The sequence below is a fragment of the Lissotriton vulgaris genome, unplaced genomic scaffold (assembly GCF_964263255.1).
Source record: "Lissotriton vulgaris unplaced genomic scaffold, aLisVul1.2 SCAFFOLD_1311, whole genome shotgun sequence".
Taxonomy (NCBI): Eukaryota; Metazoa; Chordata; class Amphibia; order Caudata; family Salamandridae; genus Lissotriton; species Lissotriton vulgaris.
This window is the reverse complement of record NW_028245490.1, coordinates 503765-524557: the sequence shown is the minus strand read 5'-3', so window position 1 is coordinate 524557 and position 20793 is coordinate 503765. Positions and strand designations below refer to the sequence as shown.

Here is a 20793-nt window from a genome sequence, read left to right as displayed (position 1 = left end):
TATGCAGGCCCAAGGATGCAGACAGAACTTATGAGAGTCTCTTAAGTAGGCTGCGCTGAGCCTGGGGTGTGCACATCTCATGAGAGAGGCTGTATGCAGGCCCAAGGATGCAGACAGAACTTATGAGAGTCTCTTAATTAGGCTGCATTGAGCCTGGGATGTCCACACCTCATGAGAGGCTGAATCCAAGCCCAAGGATGCAGACAGAACTTATGAGAGTCTCTTAAGTAGGCTGCATTGAGCCTGGGGATGTCCACACCTCATGAAAGGCTGAATCCAATCTCAAGGACAGCAGACAGAACTTATAAGAGTCTCTTAAGTAGACTGCATTGAGCCTAGGGATGTCCACACCTCATGAGAGGCTGAATCCAGGCCCAACGACGGCAGACAGAACTTAAGAGTCTCTTAAGTAGGCTGCATTGAGCCTGGGGATGTCCACACCTCATGAGAGGATAAATCCAATCCCAAGGACAGCAGACAGAACTTAAGAGTCTCTTAAGTAGGCTGCATTGAGCCTGGGGATGTCCACACCTCATGAGAGGCTGAATCCAGGCCCAACGACGGCAGACAGAACTTAAGAGTCTCTTAAGTAGGCTGCATTGAGCCTGGGGGTGTGCACATCTCATTAGAGAGTCTCCAAGTATTCTACAACATGGCACATGGGTGCATTCCTTCACTTCTCACCAGCACTGGGTCCACCTCTACTCCCCGGGCCTCCAGATTTTTCCGGACCGTCGTAACTTCGTCACTGGCGAGGTAGGCGGGATGGTCTTCGTTAACTTTTATCATCTTCTCCAGCTCTGCCTTAGTTTCGCTACGTGTGGCCTTCAGAAAAAGTCCGAAATTGAAAACATTAACATTTCCTTACTAAACTCAGCTTTAAATGACCGTAATGAGCACCTGTTTGTAAGATTATACACTGAAAAAACATTCAAAGAGGCATGAAATGCAGAGGAAGTTACCCATCTAATACAGCTTTGAGCGGCTCCTCTATATACTATGTATTGCTTGAAGCCTGCAGTCCACTGCTTCAGGAGGTCATTTTTTTATATATATAAAATTGAAAGATTGTGAAAAATAAGCAACTTACTTTTAAAACTACTTTTCCAGAAATTTTATTTTCTTAAATGCACAGGCTATTTGGACCTTCCTTAGGCCCCACTCCAACCACCCCGAACACAAGCACCAGTAACAAACATGAAAAGCATTACAAGTCATTATCGAAGTTATGCCAGAGAGAGAGAGAGAGATTGTAAACTCAGAGGAGCTTGTTGTGACACACGTCCCTCCCTGTTCTAGCACAAGCTCACTGCAGACACAGACTTTGAAGTAGTCAGAGTACATGGCGCTTGCAACATAACCTACCTTTGGGGCGTACATTGGCTTTATGGAAATATATACAAGAGATCAGTGTTGGAGAAATATGTTTATAAGGTGCTTATTCTTATCCAGAATTGAATTTTAAAATACATGCATCATAGATATCACATTTATAAAATAGTTTAGTAGACCGGAGGTCCTGATGAACAACAAGCAATACATCATGTCATATTCACACACACACACGTGTTTGCTTCACCACAGTAGTTCTTAGTCCTTTGATCAAAGGTGGGCCTGTGTGAGCATCCAAACTATTCAGTGATGCATTTGTAAGGACTGTGACCTGCCAGCGATGTGGCAGGAAGAGCACGGGAACCATCGGACTCGAGTGTCAGCATCATCACACTTCATGTGGTTTCAGATGCAGATAATGCGGTGCCAAACCTCGTGTATGTGTAGACTGGATGTGTAGCTCCTCTTACCCAATCTCTACTGTCATCCTGCAGACTGAGACCATAAAGATACACGCCAATAGGAGGCGTGCGATATAGGGAAACTGATTAGCTGATAAGAGAGCCTCCATCGATAACCATGAGGAGCTGGGGGTCTTGCAGGCACTTGCATTTATGTGTGTATGTGTGTGTTTATGTATGTGTGTATGTATGTATGTATGTGTGTAAGTATGTCGTATTACTATAGCACAAATCTAGCTAATCTGCTGTCTGACGGTGCCCTGGCTGCACGTTGAGTCAAGAACCAACAGAGGTGGGGAGCTTGCCCGCTAGATAAGCAGAGTTGCTGCTTCTGATGGCTTTGTAAATGATGTCGCTTGTTTTGAAGATGGTGCTGTCAGCAGAGGCACCCAATGGAGTTCCATTAGGATGGGAGTGATGTCATGATATTTCTTCAGATCATGGATGATTAGTCCCGTGGCGTGTAGGATGTTCTTATGAGGAGCCTGTGCATAGTCTTGGAGGCCATGAAGTACAGCATGACCACCATCTGGGTTGCAAGAGTACAAGCGCTTGAACAGCAGTTCCGAAGACACTTCCGGGAAGAAACTTTCACTTTCTTGAGAAGAGAGCTGGTACCAGGCTGTTTGATTTTTTGGCAATGTGAAGTAGTCCATTCCACCAGACAGAGTATATATAAAAATGAAATTAACAACTAGGGTCTGCAGTGAGCCCATCTATAGCTAGCCACACCCAACAATCTAAGCTGGGCTTCCATCCTGATCTCTGCCCGCTAATCCCTTCGAGATGGTTCACCCTTTTAATAAAATTATGGAGTCTTAGCTCAATACCTATGCTGTAAAAATGAGGAAACAAAAGTACCAAGTAAACATTTAAAGAAGTGGTTCACCCCTGATCTTAAGAAAATCAAATCTGTAATTAGGATTGAACTATGAAAGTGGCAGAAGGCGCAATCTGATGAATCAAGAGTAGCTTTACAGGCAAACTGAAGAAAATACAAAACTGCGATCCTGGAGGAGGAAAAGAAGTTCTTCTCGGAAACAATGCGATAGCAGTAACTTGACTTGGGAGTTCTTAGGAAGACTTCAGAACATTTGAACCCTTGTACAATATGGTACAGCAGTAAACAGCTGAGGAGCATGGCGGCAACATTTCCACACTCACTCGGAGGATGAAATCAATAAGATCAGGGATAGTTTAAAACGTGTGCTAATAATCCTGGTGAAAGACAAAAGGAGACAAATAAGAATGCTGCACCGGGAGGTGAACTATTTAACTTTCGAGACATTGTGAAAGATGAACGACTTTCAGGACATGGCAGCACGGTCATCACTTAATACCCTGATGAATTCAGCCAACAATATTTAAAGAGTCTGCGGAACTGCTGGATCCCTTCCCGGTTCAACTCGCAAACCGTTTCCTTAACCCTTTCCATGCTCATGACGAGCTCAGCTCGTCATGAGGCACAGTGGAGCTGTGCTGATGACGAGCTGAGCTCGTCATGAACAATGGGAATGCAGAATCTGCAGCACAGGGCAAAAATCCCTGCAGCAGCCATGTGGTTAAGACAGGCCAGGTCTTGGTTCACACTATTGACCAGAAAAACTTGACTGGCCCACAATGAACCCGCCCGCTATGAGCCTATTTCCAATGTACCAAAATTGTTGAGAAAACCGCAACTAGCCAGCCATTTTGAGAGATGGGAGATTGGCAGTCAAGGGTACGGGCCAATAGGTGCACAGAAACCGCTATTCAGGATGTCCTTACTAAGCTACTGATTGTAGTAGGCACTGGTGATCCACTACTTTTGATGCTGTAGACCTCTCTGTAGGGCGCTCTCAACCACCACATGATCCTGGAGAGGATGAGGTGACAGGTGTGTTGGACTCATCCGCAGGCCTGCACGTTCCCATTTCTAAAGGTGTACTCCCGCCTGCATCGAGGAGAACACTTCAACACCAACCACAATACGATATACAGTACTTCGGGCTGTGTGCCTTTCACTGGTTTTGTGAAAATGTTGCCTTCAGTCCATTCACAATCTCCTGCAAAAGGGTAATGTGTGTTAACTTCATATTTATGAAAGATGACAAGTGGCGATTAATCTAATTAATTAGATGGCAAAAAGTCCAGTTTACAGAACGCCAAATTGGGAGGGTTGGTCCGTAATCCGCGGATTCAGTAATCACCATCAAGAGTGTTACCGAAGGCAAGTACCTTGTTCTTTTAAGGGATACTCCTTACCGCAGATTGGTCACCTTGTGAATAGATACGACTGCAGCAGCACCTACCCCAGTGCAGGGACTGATCAGGCTCATACCAAATAGCCCTGTAGGACCGAACAGAGAAATTGCCCATCTGGATGGACCTGGCTGTTAATAAGTGCTTCGCAAACACATGTACCAACACCCATGTAGATGCGTGATAATTCTACAGAACAAGTTCTCCATGTGCCAGGCAGTTGTAGCAGCTTTGGTTCTGGTGGAATAAGCCCGTAGGCCATCCAAAGGCTGCTTCTATCCTAGTGCGTCGCAAATCATGAGGCCGAGCACAAGCCATCGAGGGATACTCCGCTTCCGCAACGCCTTGCCCCTATTTGAATTGAAAACCCCACAAAGAGCTGATCATCCACTGCTTCTTTGGTGCGATCATTGTAAAAACAAAGCGCTCTCTTGGGGTTCGAAGATGGAGCCGCTCTTCCTCTTTGGAGGTTGGAGGAAGAGCAAAGAACGCCGGAAATTAGCTAAACATAAAAAGGGGAAACGCACTAAAATATCTGATTAACTCCTACTATCTGTGCATTACGTGTAATTACAATATTTGAAGAAAAGTCTGTTGATAATGATCTTAAAATATTTAATATTCAGTGTTTTAACATCTCCCAGATGACTGGTTCATTATATACTCTTTCACAATGTATCGTAGGTACATGGTGAGCCCGTCCGATTCATTTCGTCCCTTGAAAAGGATATCAGGGCTCAATTGTACTGCAAATTTCAGGTACAGTGCCAGTTGTATTTCTGTTCTCTGCAGATTCATCTTAATATTCTCTTCTTGGACCAGCGACTACCTCATACCACTCACCATTTCAATTGACTTTACGATATGTTATGAAGAATACAAATGGACTATTTAATGAATCTGTCATTATATAATAAAAAAACTGGGAATAAAAACGTTCCTGGTCCACTGTGAGCTGCAGACAGACCCAAGGGTCTGCAGGACGGGGGTATGGAATAAGCATCCTGCGGGTCCAATGCCACCCTCCAGTCTCCAAGGCAGACAGAATCGAGCTATTGCTAGCATCTTGAAGTTCTCTTTCCGCATAAAGGCATTGAATGGGCGGAGATCTAAAATAGGACGAAGGCCTTGGTCCTCCTTCAGCTCCAGGAAGAAGCAGGAGAACGTCCAACTCCTACTTCTGAGGCCAGAACCCTGTGCATGTCCCGTTAGACCAAAAGGGCCTGCGCTTCCTGCTGAAAGACAAACAGGTAGTCCTCCGTCAGCTGCCGTGATAGAAGTGGAAAGTGAGGCAGGGTGGTATGAAAGTGGTAGGGGTAGTCCCTTTGGAACATCTGAAGGACCCACTTTTCTGCGGTAACAGCTTGCCACTCCAGAAGGAAATGTCTGACCCTGCCAACGACAAGGTGGCTCAATCATAATTTATAAAGCGTAGCAAATCACCCACGAGGGTGTGCTGTCTGCGGTAAAGGTCATATAAAAGTGGTTTTGTGGATGCTGGAGGGGCAGGGGATTGAGCTGCTAGTTGACTTTGTGAGCTGCGACCTTGGCAAAGAAAAGGATGAAATAGCTGCTGGGACCGGCAGTGGAGTGTGGCGTTGGAGATACTGAAAACCCCTGCCATAGCCACAGAGGGAGAGAAACTGATGTTGAAATTGCCTGGTGGACGCAGACAGACCCAAGGAACAAGCTGTGGCTCACTTTCTTTAGCCATTCAGGGCTGAATGCGCTTTTTCACCAAAAAGGTGGGAAGCATCGAAGGGCAAATCTACTAAAGTTGCCTGGAGAGCCCAAGAGAAGACCATAGACCGTATCTAGGAGTGGTGTCAAGGTGCCACACTTGTTCCAATTACCTGACCTAAACAGTCTGTTGTGTCCAAGCCTCAGTGGACGGCAAACTTTACTGAATCATGTCCGTTGTGAGTACCACAAAGTCCTCAGGCATAAACTGCTGTGTAAGGAAGTTGGGGGTCTCCGGGTGCTTGGCTATGGCAACAAGCAATGTCTGTTCAATGGAGGTGCAAAGGAATTAGTGAGTCTTCGTTGAGAGTTAGAGGAGTTCTGTAGATGTCTGGCCAGGGCCTCTGTGAGGACAGTAACTTTTACTGCCATGTTGGGTTGCTGTAAATCAAGTACCTCTGTCGCCCTCGGCATCACTATACTGAAGGAGGTACGTTCTTCTGTGGCAGGGCTGGGAGGGGGGGCAGGTCAGTGTCTGGGGAGGCGTCTAAGCCACTGGAATCCTGCCATTCCCCATAGCAATTGTCCTCATTATCGTGGGAGACAGTCATTCCCTTCATCATAATTGTCAATGTCGGAGTCTGTGCCAGAGATTTTGTGCAATACCAGAGCTGGCCTTCGGATCATCTGGAGGAGGTCATCTTAGGCCTGGAGTCACAATCCACCTGAACCTAGGCACCGCTGACAAACCTTGTGGGGATCTGTCACAGACATCTCTTTGCAACAGTACGTACAAGGCTTAAACCCGATTGTTTTAGGGAAGTGACATCCTTTGCACACTGTGGAAATTTGTTGAAGAACTCATCAAAAGATGAAGCAACAGCTCCAGATCCACATCTAGAGAAGCAAAATGAAGAAACCAACAAACTTACCTGATTATCGCTGTTGCCGCCACCGCCAGTGGAGTCATTGGAGCTGAATTGGGGGTAAATTCTCAGCATTTCTACCGCCACTGGAGCTATAGAACCAGCCCTCCCAGCGCCACAAGCGGTGCACACGCCGCCTCGTCACCATCCTGCGCCTGAAGGCGCATATAAGTGGCACGGGACACCCGCAGCGCAGGACGCGCGTAGGCTTGCCCGTCTGCGCCCGTCAGAGATTAGGTTAACAAATCTTGAAAAACAGTGTCAAATAGTAGCCTGTCTATGGTAAATTGTGATGGGAGCGTGAGCAATGCCAATAATGGGACCAGGGGCAAACAAAAACTTGCTAATAGTACCGAGAATCAGAGTGATGTTTCGCATGCAAGGGGCAGAGGTGGGCAGTCTCAGAATAGAATTCAAGACAGCTCACAATTACAGGATTCTACTCGTACGTATGCCCAGGCTGCTAATACTCTAGGTGGTTACAGTTCGGGGATAGAGAGGCATCAATCGCCAAGTATATTAGGAGGAAACATACATGAGTATAGGACTCCAGTGGACGGTCACCCAATTCTCCATTTACCTCCTGCAGCAACTCCCTATATGATCTTTTTAGCAAATGTTCCTCCACTGTTGTCTGGCGCACTTGAACACTGGTCATCCCTGATGAACAAATCACTTCACTTTCTAAGCACCAAGACTGGGATTGGCGATCCGCTGCTCACAAAATTTTAAATGGCACGACAGGTTGGGTGGGTTGGGAAATCCACCAAGAATTTCCCAGGCGATTGTATTGTCTTAACCTTTAGATCACCGGGTCTAGTTAAGACAATTCTAGAAAGGTCTAATACCTGGTCTGTGAGCTCAAGGGGGGTTTCTATTCTTCCGCTGGGCTTCTTCTCAACCCAGTCACCTGCAGGGAGGGCAAAGGGCGGTTTAGTGACCATGATCTCTGTCAAATATGGATCAAAAAGATATAGAATATTGTGGACTCGCCCTGGTAATCGATTATCTTGATCTCTAATTTAATTGTAGTCTCAATACTATTGATTAATTGGTATTATAACATCTTTGATCAAAATGATGGTGGGGTTAATAATACCCATAAAGAGGAGATTAATAAGGCTGCGGGTGTTTATTTCCTAGTATGTATAATATGGACGGGAGATTTTAATTGCACCCAATGCCATTATAGTAAGCATGCGGCGTGTGGGATGTTAGATATTAAAAACCAACCTTCTGCTCATTTTAAACATATCCTTCAGGGTGAAGCACTAAATGATAGGTCTAGTCACTGACCTCTGCTTTTTTGAAACCCTGGTTTGCACCCCTCCTATATAGTATCGAACATTTATGGGCATGGGCACGACTAACACTATAGACTTCATGTTGATTTCATGTAAATTTTCACATCTAGTGATCATTACCCTCTGACCGCTAGTCTGCAAATAATGGCAGCAAAGGCAAAGGTGATGAAAACCCTACAAACTATAATCCTAGCCGGGGGGGGGAAATAAAATGGTCTAAATTAGATGCCATAACATTTGAAGAGAGTATTGTCACAGCTGATACTAGCAAGGTCTTGATATGTTTATCTGAGGCTTCTACTTCAGAGGTGGTCGTACAGTGTTTCGAAGACATTTGTAAAGAGGTCGCCAACAACTTGACTAAGGTAGTGAAGAAGAACAACGACCCAAAGGAAATTAGATGGTTTAATGCAGATTGTTCTAGGGCACAAAAAGACCTTAAAAAAGCATTGCATATTGGTCCCCCGCGATAGGGCCTTAATAAGCTCGACAAGACAACTTTATAAGTAAGTAATTGGGCTCAGGAAGTATAAATTAAGAAGACGTGCCTGGGAAGACCTGGAGAGAGCTAGCGCGCTCAAGGATTCCAGGGGCTTCTGGGAAGTCATAAATCGCCCTTTTTTACAGACACTGTTAGAAATATGGAATCAACTATAACAGGGGAAGCTTGTGTAGACCATTTCTCGAAAATATTTAACCTAAATGGTGTATCCTTGCAAGACCAAAAAGACAATACAATTATTAACATGGAAACTGCGACCCAATTGAGTTTATCCATTTCTGCCAGCGAGGTTGAAGAGGCGTTGATAAAGAGCATTTCTGCAAAACCCCCAGGACCAGATGGGGTACCCCTAGACATGTTTAAGGGCAATCTCCAATTATGGGCTCCATTTTTGGCAAATTGTTTTAAAGCAATAATAGTGGGTCGCATCCCCACTACGTAGAAAGAGGCTGTGGTGGTGCCGATAGATAAGAAAGGCAGCAGGAATGATCTTGTATGCTGTAGGCCCATATCCTTAAATGATGCAACATGTAAAGTGCTGGGGAGGGTAATCCTTGCCCGTCTGGAAACCTGGGCTCACGTCTCCGGTCTTATATCTCAATCACAATATGGTTTCCGGAAGGGTATGGGAACGAATGAACAATGCCTCAACCTGTCCCTAGTTATGGGTAAGTACATGAAGGCCAAGGGTGGGTCAATCCACCTGGCCTTCATGGACGTATCTAGTGCCTTCGACACAGTCAACAGAGGGAAGCTGTGGACAATAATGGAAAGAATGGGATTTAAGGAAGCACTCTTTACCCTGTTGCGTAGATTACACTCGACAACCTCTGTTTCTATACGATATGGACCAGGAAAAAAAAACTAGGCCTATTGCGTCTACTGAGGGTGTCAGACAGAGATGCATACTGGCCCCCTTTTTATTTCTTTTATATACACTCGTCATTTTCTTCCACCGCAAGATCGCTGACATCCACAACAGCTTCAACACCACGACCGCCCCGACTACACCAGACTCCACCTCCCCTGCTACCACCACCAGCGCCAACCGCCTGACCTCCTGGTCCAACGTCAATGAGGACGAGACACGCAAGGTCATGAACTCCATCCACTCAAGATCTCGGTCAGACCCTTGCCTACACCACTTATTCAACAAAGCTGACGCAGCCATCACACCCCAACTACGGAAGGTCATCAACATCTTCTTCAAAACAACGACATTCCCGGAAAGCTGGAAGCACGTCGAAATCAACGCCCTCCTTTAAGAAGCCCATGGCGGACCCCAAGGACCTCAAGAACTTTCGGCCCATCTCCCTATTCCCGTTCCCGGCGAAGGTCATCGAGAAAATAGTCAACATGCAACTGGCCCGCCACCTGGAAGACAACATCCTGGTCCCGTCCCAATCCGGATTCAGACGAAATCACAGTACTGAGACAGCCCTCATCACCGCCACAGACAACATCAGGCGCCAACTAGACAACGGCGAAACATCAGCCCTCATCCTCCTGGACCTGTCAGCCGCCTTCGACACTGTCTGCCATCGCACTCTCAAGACACGCCTCCTAGAAGCCAGAATCCAAGAGAAGGCCCTTGACTGGACCACGTCCTTCCTCTCTGGCAGAACCCAGAGCGTCCGCCTCCCACCCTTCCGCTCAGAAGCAAGCGACATCATCTGCGGCGTCCCCCAGGGATCATCCCTCAGCCCGACACTATTCAACGTCTACATGGCCCCCCTCGCTCAAGTGGCCCGCCATCACGACCTCAACATCATCTCCTACGCCGACGACACCCAGCTCATCCTCTCCCTCACTCACCGCCAAAACAAACCTCCACGATGGAATGAAGGCCGTCAACGACTGGATGAGGATCAGCCGCCTTAAGCTGAACTCGGACAATAAGGAGGTCCTCATCCTCGACCCACCCCCTCAGCCTGGGACGACTCTTGGTGACCGACCACATTGGGAACAGCACCAACACCCACCGACCATGCACGCAACCTAGGATTCATCCTCAACTCCTCCCTCTCCATGTCTATACAGATCAACGCCGTTTCCTCCTCCGCATGCTCCGCAGGATCTACAAGTGGATCCCGACCGAAACAAGAAGAATGGTGACAGGCCCTCGTTAGCAGCAGACGACTACGGCAACACACTCTACGCAGGAATCCGAGCCAAACACATACGACGACTACAACACATCCAAAACGCCTCAGCCCGACTAATCATCAATCTCCCCCACCCCAGCCACATCACGCCCCACCTGAGAGACCTACACTGGCTGTCCGTCTACAAGAGAATCACCTTCAAGCTCCTCACCCACGCACACAAAGCACTCCACAATGCCGGACCAGCATACATGAACACCAGACAACTTCTACACCCCCACCCACCAGCTCCGCTCTGCTCTGCCAGCCTCGCCCTCGCCGATGTCCCCTGCATCCAACGAACGACCTCCGGAGGCAGATCCTGCTCCTACCTCACCGCCAAAACCTGGAACAACCTCCCTACCCACCTACGGCAAACCCAAGACCTACTCGCCTTCAGAAAACTCCTCAAGACCTGGCTCATCGAATAGTAGCGTCCCCCCACCCCACCTCCCCTCAGCGCCTTGAGACCCTCACGGGTAAGTAGCGTGCTTTACAAATGCACTGATTGATTGATTGATTGAAATGGGGTGGAGACATTTTTATTAGAACAGCACTTGGACTATCCAAGTATAGGAGGAAAGCCGGTTCCCCTCTTGTCATATGCGGATGATACGGTATTGATGACTAACTGCCAATAGCCTACAAAAAGCTTTGATTGCTTTTACTGACTTTATGATGGCATTGTATCTTAAAGTACATTTTTGTAAGTCTTTTATTATGGGGTGTGGCCCAAAACAAACAAAAACGAGGACATTTGTGGTAAAAGAAAATATTCTAGACAAAGTATCTACCTTCACATATTTGGGGAATGTCTTCAATAATAAACGGAATTGAGACCATCTGATCACAGTGAGGGCCCAACATACCAGTAGAATCATAGAGGGCTTGTTTCACTTTGCATGTAAGTTGGGTCATAAGCCGGTCGTAGAAATACTTACTTTATATAAGTCCAAATGCTGGTCAGTTACAACCTATGGGGCAGAAGTATGGGGCTATCAAAAAAGCAGCCAGATACAAATTCTGGAAAATACATTTTTTAAAAGACTATTGATGGTCCCTATTAGTTCTCCCACAAATTTCTGTCACTCCGAATTGCGAATGGATTATGTTGAAGACAGAATTAAAATTGCCCCATTAATTTTATGGGGGAAAGTGTGGTCGTCAAAGGAATTGTCATTTACCAGAGGGATCATTAAGGATTATATGAGCTTGGAAAAGGTATTGTCCATTCCTTGGCTCCGCTGTGTTAAAAATGCACTCAATAAGATTGGTCTGGGAAATTATTATGACAATCCCGAAAGCATCCCGGCTAATGTGAAACCAATTATAAAAAATGCTTATTACAAAGAATTAGGAATGCTGGACTCGGTTGACAAGCTTTTAGTTTATAGGCAGCCAAGAGGTCAGGGTTTGTATTTATCTTTTAGCACCCATATACAATCACGCTTCCTTTATTTTTATTTTAAAGGTTTTATATAGCGCTGGCTAGACCCGGAGGTATCAGAGCACTTTACATGAGTATCAGACCATAGTTGCAGGTTACATTGTTACAAAGATTACACAGTTATTAGAGCATGGCAACATAGTGACAAGTAAGGTCGAGACAAACAAAAGACATATACATAATGGAAAAAGCAGGCAAGGGGAGAGATTCAAGGGAGAGGGTAGTAGCAGGGGAAGTAGACAGAGAATGAAGGAGGGAAAGAGGAGTGGAGGGTGAGAGACAGCATGGAAAGAGGAGGGGGGGGGGGGTGAAGGGGACACAAACCGGTAGACGAGTCAAAGCTGCGTCCAAAGTCCAGTAAGCTGTGATCCCAGGGGAAGTGCTATCATTTCCCCATCTCTGTTGCGAGTGGCTCCCTATGCACATGGGACTCTCTCAGAGGGGTCTCTGAGACTCTAAGACCTTCATACTGGATCCTTCCCCAACAAGGGGAGAGTGAGTGCTTTGGCAAGGGGTGCCATACCATGCCTCAGCTGTGAGTGGCTCCCTTAGCACTGTGGACTCTCTCTGTGGGTTCGCTGAGACTCCAGAGTATACATATTGGATCTTTCCCCGAGAAGGAGCGCGAAGTCAAAGGGCACAAAAGGACAGGGGGCTAGGCGGTGTAGCAGTCAAGAGGAGAGGGGATAGGAGCAAAGGAAGTAGACAAAGAAAATGTACGAAATGGGAACAAACAGCATCAGTATGGAAGACAGACTTTTCTCTCTGTGGCCATGAGTTTGCCGCATCCCTAAGGTAAAAGCCTAGCACAGGCCATTCCAGAAGTAGTTGTGCAAGAGTAGGGGTTGAGGTGGCAAAGGGGGCGGGGGGCAGCAGGCGAGCAGAGAGGCAATCAGCAAATAATCCAGGCAGACCGTGGTCTAGGTGATCAAGGGGATAGCAAAATTAATAAAGCAGAATAGACAAACTTTGAGGAGGCCAGCAAGGGGCAGCATGAGATGGGAAGTAAACAGTAAACAACCCTAGCAGAAGTCCGTGATCTGAGTACAGCACAAGGAATTGGTGAAGGAGAAAAGGAGAGTTGGCAGAAATGAAGCGTTGAGATGGCCAGCAGGGGGCAGCGTGCAACAAAGCAAGAACTAAACTCAACATAAGCCGACGGCCATGTTACGAGTAAAGCAACAGAAAAATTGCTTAATTTTTTTTTTTTTAAACACGAGCAAAATCGTCCATTTTTGTTGCAAAATAGTCAATTTTTGTTGCAAAATAGTCAATTTTTGAAGCAATTTCTGTGTGCTGCGCGCTGGATCTACCCCAGCACACTGTCACCCACCATTGGCCGAGCCGCTGCTAGGCCCTGACATGGTCCTGGTGCTGTCGAGGGGCGCCTCTCTCTGCCCGCCATTTTGACTCCAGGCACGGCTGGAGTCGGTGTGTAACATGTTCCCCAGCAGAGGCTCTTTGCTAAGGGGTTTCTGTGTTGAGCTCTGGCACCAGGTGACGGCAATGTGCGGCGTTTCCGTGAGTTACAAGTCTGGCCACGCCCCCACACTCTCTGGTCTATGATGCGGAGGGGAACAGGTCTGGGCCGCTGACTGGTGCCGATGGACGACCGCTGTGGGGCCCAGTGCTATTTTCCGCTCCTCACCTCCCCTACTGCTGCCGTGGTAATGTAGTTGCCTGCGAGGGGGGCTGACACTGGACCGGAGTCCGGTGAGTTGATCCACAGGGGCGGGTGTCAGCCCCAGAGTCCGGCGGTCGTTAAAATGTATGGCAGGCGGTACACGTAACGTCTCCAACCCTGAAGGGGTTCCCGAGTCGCTTTTGCTCTAGATTAGAGTCTGATGATGAAAAATAAGTCGTTGCATTGTATTGCTCACCTTTCTAATGTTTCTCACTACTGAGCGCCTCAGTATCAATCAATCAATCAGAGTACTTGTAAAGCGCGCTACATACCCGTGAGGGTCTCAAGGCGCTGAGGGGAGGGGATGCTACTACTGCTCAAAGAGCCAGGTCTTGAGGAGTCTTCTGAAGGCGAGTATGGGTCTGCCGTATGTGGGTAGGGAGGGTGTTCCAGGTCTCAAGGCGAGGTAGAAGAAGGATCTGCCGCCGGAGGTCATTCGTTGGATGCAGGGGACAGCGGCGAGGCTGGCGGGTGGGGGTGTGGAAGCGGAGTCTGCTGTTAAGGTAGGTAGGCTGGTCCGGCGTTGTGGAGTGCTTTGTGTGCGTGGGTGAGGAGCTTAAAGGTGATCCTCTTGTCGACAGGGAGCCAGTGAAGATCTCTCAGGAGGGGGCGATGTGGCTGCGGCGAGGGACGTTGACGATCAGTCGGGCGGAGGCGTTTTGGATGCGTTGTAGTCGTCGTATGTGTTTGGCTGGGATTCATGCGTAGAGTGCATTGCCATAGTCCAGTCTGCTGCTGACGAGGGCCTGTGTCACTGTTCTTCTCGTTTCCGTCGGGATCCATTTGTAGATCCTGCGGAGCATGCGGAGGGTGTTGTAGCAGGAGGAGGAGACAGCGCTGACCTGCTTAGCCATGGAGAGGGAGGAGTTGAGGATGAATCCTAGGTTGTGTGCATGGTCGGTGGGTGTTGGTGTTGTTCCCAATGTGGTCGGCCACCAGGAGTCGTCCCAGGCTGAGGGGGTGGGCCCGAGTAGGAGTATCTCCGTCTTGTGCGAGTTCAGCTTCAGACGGCTGCTCCTCATCTGACTAGGTTTAGTTTCTGCACAGTGCACTTTCTCCTGGCTTTTCCTAAACTGGTGAGCTTTTGTGAGAGACTGTTCATGTAATAATCTAGCCCAACAAAGCACAATGCACTTTATGCTCTTTTGCACATGATATAAGGATATAAGGGCCTGCTTTATTTGGCAAATTTTGAAGGAAATTAGTCCTAGTTCGTATCAGGAGGGTTTCAATTATATTATCTTTGTCTTAAGTAGCCATCTGTAGTGCTGTGCTTAATTTCATCAGAACTGCATTAACAATTAGGAAACGTTATGAATTGTGTTAGGGAAACTGGGCAATGCGATTGACGGGTTTAAATCCATTCTGTTATTTTCAGATAGTCATAGAATATGCTGAAAGTTTAAAATCATGTTTCAAAAAATGTTATATTGTGAAATGTATATATTTATCCACCCCAAATATTGTATTTTAAAATTTAAAGGTGTTTTATGTATGATGCTTACTTTTATGATTCAATGAATCGAATAAAGTTATCTGATGATGATGATGAAGAAACCAACGTCAGCGTGCATGAGTGACGGTTATTTGCAGCTCTGCTTGTCACTTCTGGAGTGGAAATTTGTTGTGGTGGAGCAGCACAATGCCAACTACCACCGCTCAGGAGCACTTCTCTGAAGTTTCTGGATCCAATCTGACGCCTGGGAAATATTCACAAGGCAAAAAATCTGTGGTCAGAGGTATCCATCAGAAGGTTTGTTAATCGAAAGAACTTCAGCAAGATACAGGCCTTATAAAAGTCAACTGCTAGTGCAGTTCCTAAATATAACCATATCCAACCTGCCCTCCCCAACCACATTATATTTGGCCATAAAACCAGTTTTGGTCATGCTCTATCTTATCACAAAAGCAAGCTTCCATTTATGATCCTGGCAGAAGTCTGAGATCTTGTAGTAAAGGTTTGATTATGCACCATATGTCTGAGGAAAGCAGAAGACTGTGCCTTCCCTGTGAGGCGTCTGTTTCAGTAGGACTCATGGTGATTTCTTCTGCCGTCTTTGTTCAGTAGTGCGTCAGCCGCTCACTGTACGATCTCTAGATGGTGGGCTCGGATCCCGTCGCCTGCCACCAATGTTAGAAGGGGCGATCTCAGGGGAGGGCCGGAAGTGTACCTAACCACCCTGTGACCCACCTCTCCTAGGAATACAGCCGAGCACTGGCGGGAGACCCTTCTGGGGGAGAGTCTCGTATCGAAGATCGTACGCGCTGAGCTAGCACCACTCGACAAAGAGACACCACGCCGTAGGTTCTGAAGAACGTATTCTAGATCCAGCAAAATATCAGGATCTTTATGATCCGCAAGGTTCGTATTTACAAGTAGAGCAAGGGCTCATAGAGTCTTGGCAAGGGTAGGGATAGCGGGACAGTCTTAAGGTTCAGGGTGAATGCAGGTGCGTATCCGGCGCACAACTCTCAATCCTCGAGCCGGGGGATACGGTGCGATCTTGGGTCCAGCCGGACCAGAACAGTTGATGAGCCGTGACCACGCCAGCTGGGCTCAGATTGATCAGGCAGAAGTCAGTCTCTGCCAAGTGGGAGCCGGGACGTCGTCAAAAGGGCTCAGGTGTTCTCAAAGTTGCAAGGGAGCCGCGACCACGTCAGCAGGGCTCAGATGGTTTAGGCAGAAGTCCATCTCTGCCAGGTGGGAGCCGTGACGATGTCAGCAGGGCTCATCAAGGTTCCAAGGTCCGAATAGTCTCTTCTTCGATGTTCTGTCGAGCCGCGACCACGTCAGCAGGGCTCTCTTAGTTCCAGTAGTCAATCTGCCGATAGTCCCAGAGCGCCCCCTGTTATAGGTCTGCTCCTCTTTGATGTCCGGAGTCCTCCCAGGCAGGGGTCTTAGGACCTGGGGGTCGCTTGTCGGGGTTTCCTGCCACGTGGCCCTTTTGATCCTTTCAAGTTGGGTCTGGAGGGATCCCAGACACAGAGGAGGCGTGGAGCCAGCCCTCAGGGAGACCGGAGGGGTGATCGAAACCCATCTCTCAAGGGGAGGCTGGAGGTGTGATAGAACTGCTCCTCCCTCTCTCGCTTCCTGGGAGCTCTCTTCCCCCCCCCCCCCCCCCAGCCGGGCATGGCGCGTCTAGCGCCGAAGTCGCGCTGGAGGCCGGGGCAGCCATCTTAGGTGCAGGGGAATGGTCACCGGAGGCCTTCGGGGCCGATAGGATTTGGATGCATCAGGGACCGGGAAGAAGGGGGGTGAGGACGGGGAAGTCTCTTGTTGTCTGTGGGGTCATGGGTCAGGGTCAGGTCGCTACGGGTCAGGAGGGGCCACGCCACGAGGCCGGGTCTAACACTGAAAAGGTTGGAGACCTCTGGAGTATGGGTTAAACTTTCATGCTTAGAAAGGTAAACTAGAGGAGTTTATGGGACAGACTGGAGGAGTTTATAGGACAGACTCAAGGAGTTTATAGGACAGACTCGAAGAGTTTATAGGACAGACTCGAAGAGTTTATAGGACAGACTCGAAGAGTTTATAGGACAGACTCGAAGAGTTTATAGGACAGACTCGAAGAGTTTATAGGACAGACTCGAAGAGTTTATAGGACAGACTCGAAGAGTTTATAGGACAGACTCGAAGAGTTTATAGGACAGACTCGAAGAGTTTATAGGACAGACTCGAAGAGTTTATAGGACAGACTCGAAGAGTTTATAGGTTAGACTCGAAGAGTTTATAGGTTAGACTAGAAGAGTTTATAGGACAGACTCGAAGAGTTTATAGGACAGACTCGAAGAGTTTATAGGACAGACTCGAAGAGTTTATAGGTTAGACTCGAAGAGTTTATAGGTTAGACTCGAAGAGTTTATAGGTTAGACTAGAAGAGTTTATAGGACAGACTCGAAGAGTTTATAGGACTGGAGGAGTTTATAGGACAGACTCAAGGAGTTTATAGGACAGACTCGAAGAGTTTATAGGACAGACTCGAAGAGTTTATAGGACAGACTCGAAGAGTTTATAGGACAGACTCGAAGAGTTTATAGGTTAGACTCGAAGAGTTTATAGGTTAGACTCGAAGAGTTTATAGGTTAGACTAGAAGAGTTTATAGGACAGACTCGAAGAGTTTATAGGACTGGAGGAGTTTATAGGACAGACTCAAGGAGTTTATAGGACAGACTCGAAGAGTTTATAGGACAGACTCGAAGAGTTTATAGGACAGACTCGAAGAGTTTATAGGACAGACTCGAAGAGTTTATAGGACAGACTCGAAGAGTTTATAGGACAGACTCGAAGAGTTTATAGGTTAGACTCGAAGAGTTTATAGGTTAGACTCGAAGAGTTTATAGGTTATAGGTTAGACTAGGTTAGACTCGAAGAGTTTATAGGTTAGACTCGAAGAGTTTATAGGTTAGACTCGAAGAGTTTATAGGTTAGACTCGAAGAGTTTATAGGTTAGACTCTAGGATCTGGCCCTTGCTCATTGTCAATAGAGTTGGAGACACTGGGAGGCGAAATGGGTTGCATTCTGATTGTAGGAGAAGCTCTGTGAACCAGTGCTGAAGCGGCCATTGTGGGGCAATGAGAATTATTCGGCACGGTTCCAGTTTCAGTTTTCTTAGAAGCCTCGGGAGCAACGGAAAGGGGGGGGGGAAGCGTAAGCAAAAATCCCCGTCCATCTTATCATTTCCTCAAGAGCCCTTCTCTGGATCCCAGCTGGCATAGATTGGGCATTTCCGATTTATCTTGGAGGCAAAGAGATCGAAGTTGGGCTGCCTCACATCTGGAAAAATATGTTCCACGATTGACTGGTCCAGCTCCCATTTGTGGCAAGAATTTGATGTTCTGTTCAAAGTGTCCACAAGAGTGCTGTTTACTCCTGGCAGGTGCTCCACCTTTATAGTAATGTGGTGAGAAAGGAGCCACTTCCATATGTTCTGCGCTTCCTGAGACAGGACGTGAGGGCAAATCCCCACTTGCTTGTTTAGGTAATGTATGCAAGTGGTGTTGTCAGCTCTTATGGGAACGGAGGACCCTTCAAGTCTTGGGAGAAAAGACTGCAAAGCCAGAAAAATAGCTCGAAGCTTCAGGAAGTTGATGTGCATTCTTGACAATGCTTTGGACCATTTCCCTCTTATGCAGAGATCTTGGCGGTGCGCACCCCATCCTTCGAGAGAAGCGTCAGTAGTCAAGATGAATTCCGGTGGGGAGAAAGAAAGGTAAGCCCAGTCGAGACATTGCTGGAGCGCTGCCACCAAAGCAGAGCCACCCGCATAGACAGGTTTATCCTCACCAGGTCGAACGACCCTGTTATTTGAAGCCATTGACTGTCTAGTTCCTCTTGGATAGGTCTCACTCTGAGACGGGAGTGAGGAACCAAAAGGATTGCAGAGGACAACATCCTGAGAAAGGATTTTATCTTCCTCTCAGAATCAAACCTTCCTTTTCGTAGGTCTGATGCTAGAGAAACCAGATGTGATTGTCTTTCGATGGACAAGGATGCCTTGCCCTGGATGGTGTCCAAAACTGCTCCCAGAAACTGTTTCTTTTTAACAAAAGGACAAGGATAGGCTAGTGCAGTGACTTTATTGTCCATTATAGCCTATGGTATGATATTTTATTACAAATATGTACATATTTTATTCGTACAGTGAGACTCCCACCTGGACGGCAGGGATGATTCAAGCATGGGAATCTATGAAAGATACCCAATACTGGATAACATTCTCTTCTGTTTCAGTTCCGATCAGATGCAGTAAAACATCTGCTCTGCTTATCTCTGGGTTTTTCTCAGAATCTTGATGAAAGGCTACGCCCTTGCGATGATATCTAAGGTCAATCGATGCTACATGTCACATTCTTTTTTAATTTTATGTAAGGTATTCAAGACTTTTTTATACCATTTAAAGGAAAGTATTGTTATAATATTTAACAATGCAGGCCTGCATTTAGATTTTTACTTCCATTATCTAATGCTGAAGCTCGTTTGCACATTGGGGCGTTTTTAAAATCGGAGGTGTGAACTCGGGCTTAAATGTTTGTTGATAATACTACTACACTGCTGAATGTTTTTATATTTTAATGTCTCAATCCTTTTTTGCTCTTTTAGATTTTTATGAAATGCATTGTTTTTATCATTCGGTCTTGCTGTTTACATAGTGATATAATTTTATGGATGCTACATTGCATTTGAATAACGTTTTTGAATGTGAATTTGATTTCTGAGTTACTCCTCTATGAATTGAATGTGCTGAGTTTATAGTCTCCAGGCTGAATATTGGTCTAAGGGTTCAGCTCATTTAATTTTAATCTAAAATTGAATGCGTTGAGGTTACAGTCTCCAGACTGAACATAATGCTAAGGTTTGAGCTCAATTAGTTTTTAATCTATACATTAAACTTGTTGAGTTTAAAGTCTAAAGACTGAACACTATTCTAAGGGTTGAGCTTGGCTAGTTTTACATCTATAATTTGAACACATTAAGTGTACAATTTCTAGACTGGACATTAGTCTTCTACTCTATGGTTTGAGCTTGATTAATTTTTATTTACTGGCTGAACTTGATAACCTTTTAGTCTATAGATTCGACGAGCCCAACAACAGGGGGCCATCCCGCTTTAGCAGGACCCACAATCACCCTAAAGCTTCTGGTCATCTGTAAGATCCTATAACCACTGGAGCCAATCATCACTTTTTGTGGGTTCCAACTAGCTTTGTTCAATGCAACGCCTGCTCCCTCACCTGCTCTGCAGTACGCGTCGTCCAGTACAGCCATCTCTCCTTCCAGTCCGGCCCCACCATGTCATAAATCACAGATTCCGCTAGGACAGAGCAGAAAATTTCAGGTTTATTTACAGAAACTGCCAGGAGGGCAACCCCCACATATATTAAACAAGTAACCGTACATCCATAGCCAGTATATTAATTATCCCCCGTATTTTACGCTCCAAACAGTTCATAACTTTCTCATACATAAATCTTGCTTCACTTAGTCTCAAAATAAATGATTATAATTTTCTGATCTGGGAAGTACCCAAAACCTGTGATTCTAAAAGCAGAACAAGTGTGGAGGTATGCAT

At 46.7% G+C, this 20793-nt stretch overlaps 1 protein-coding gene across 6 annotated transcripts in view; it reads right to left on the bottom strand.

The window, feature by feature from the left end:
- OPA1 (OPA1 mitochondrial dynamin like GTPase) overlaps positions 1 to 20793 on the bottom strand; it is a 298318-nt gene that overhangs the window by 82591 nt on the left and 194934 nt on the right. For all 6 annotated transcript variants that reach the window (XM_086949083.1, XM_086949085.1, XM_086949084.1 and 3 more), the window contains 2 exons: positions 20456 to 20535; positions 685 to 825 (listed from right to left, as the gene is read on the bottom strand). In XM_086949083.1, the coding sequence (XP_086805209.1) occupies positions 685 to 825; positions 20456 to 20535 (221 nt within the window). The remainder of the gene's footprint in view (positions 1 to 684; positions 826 to 20455; positions 20536 to 20793) is intronic.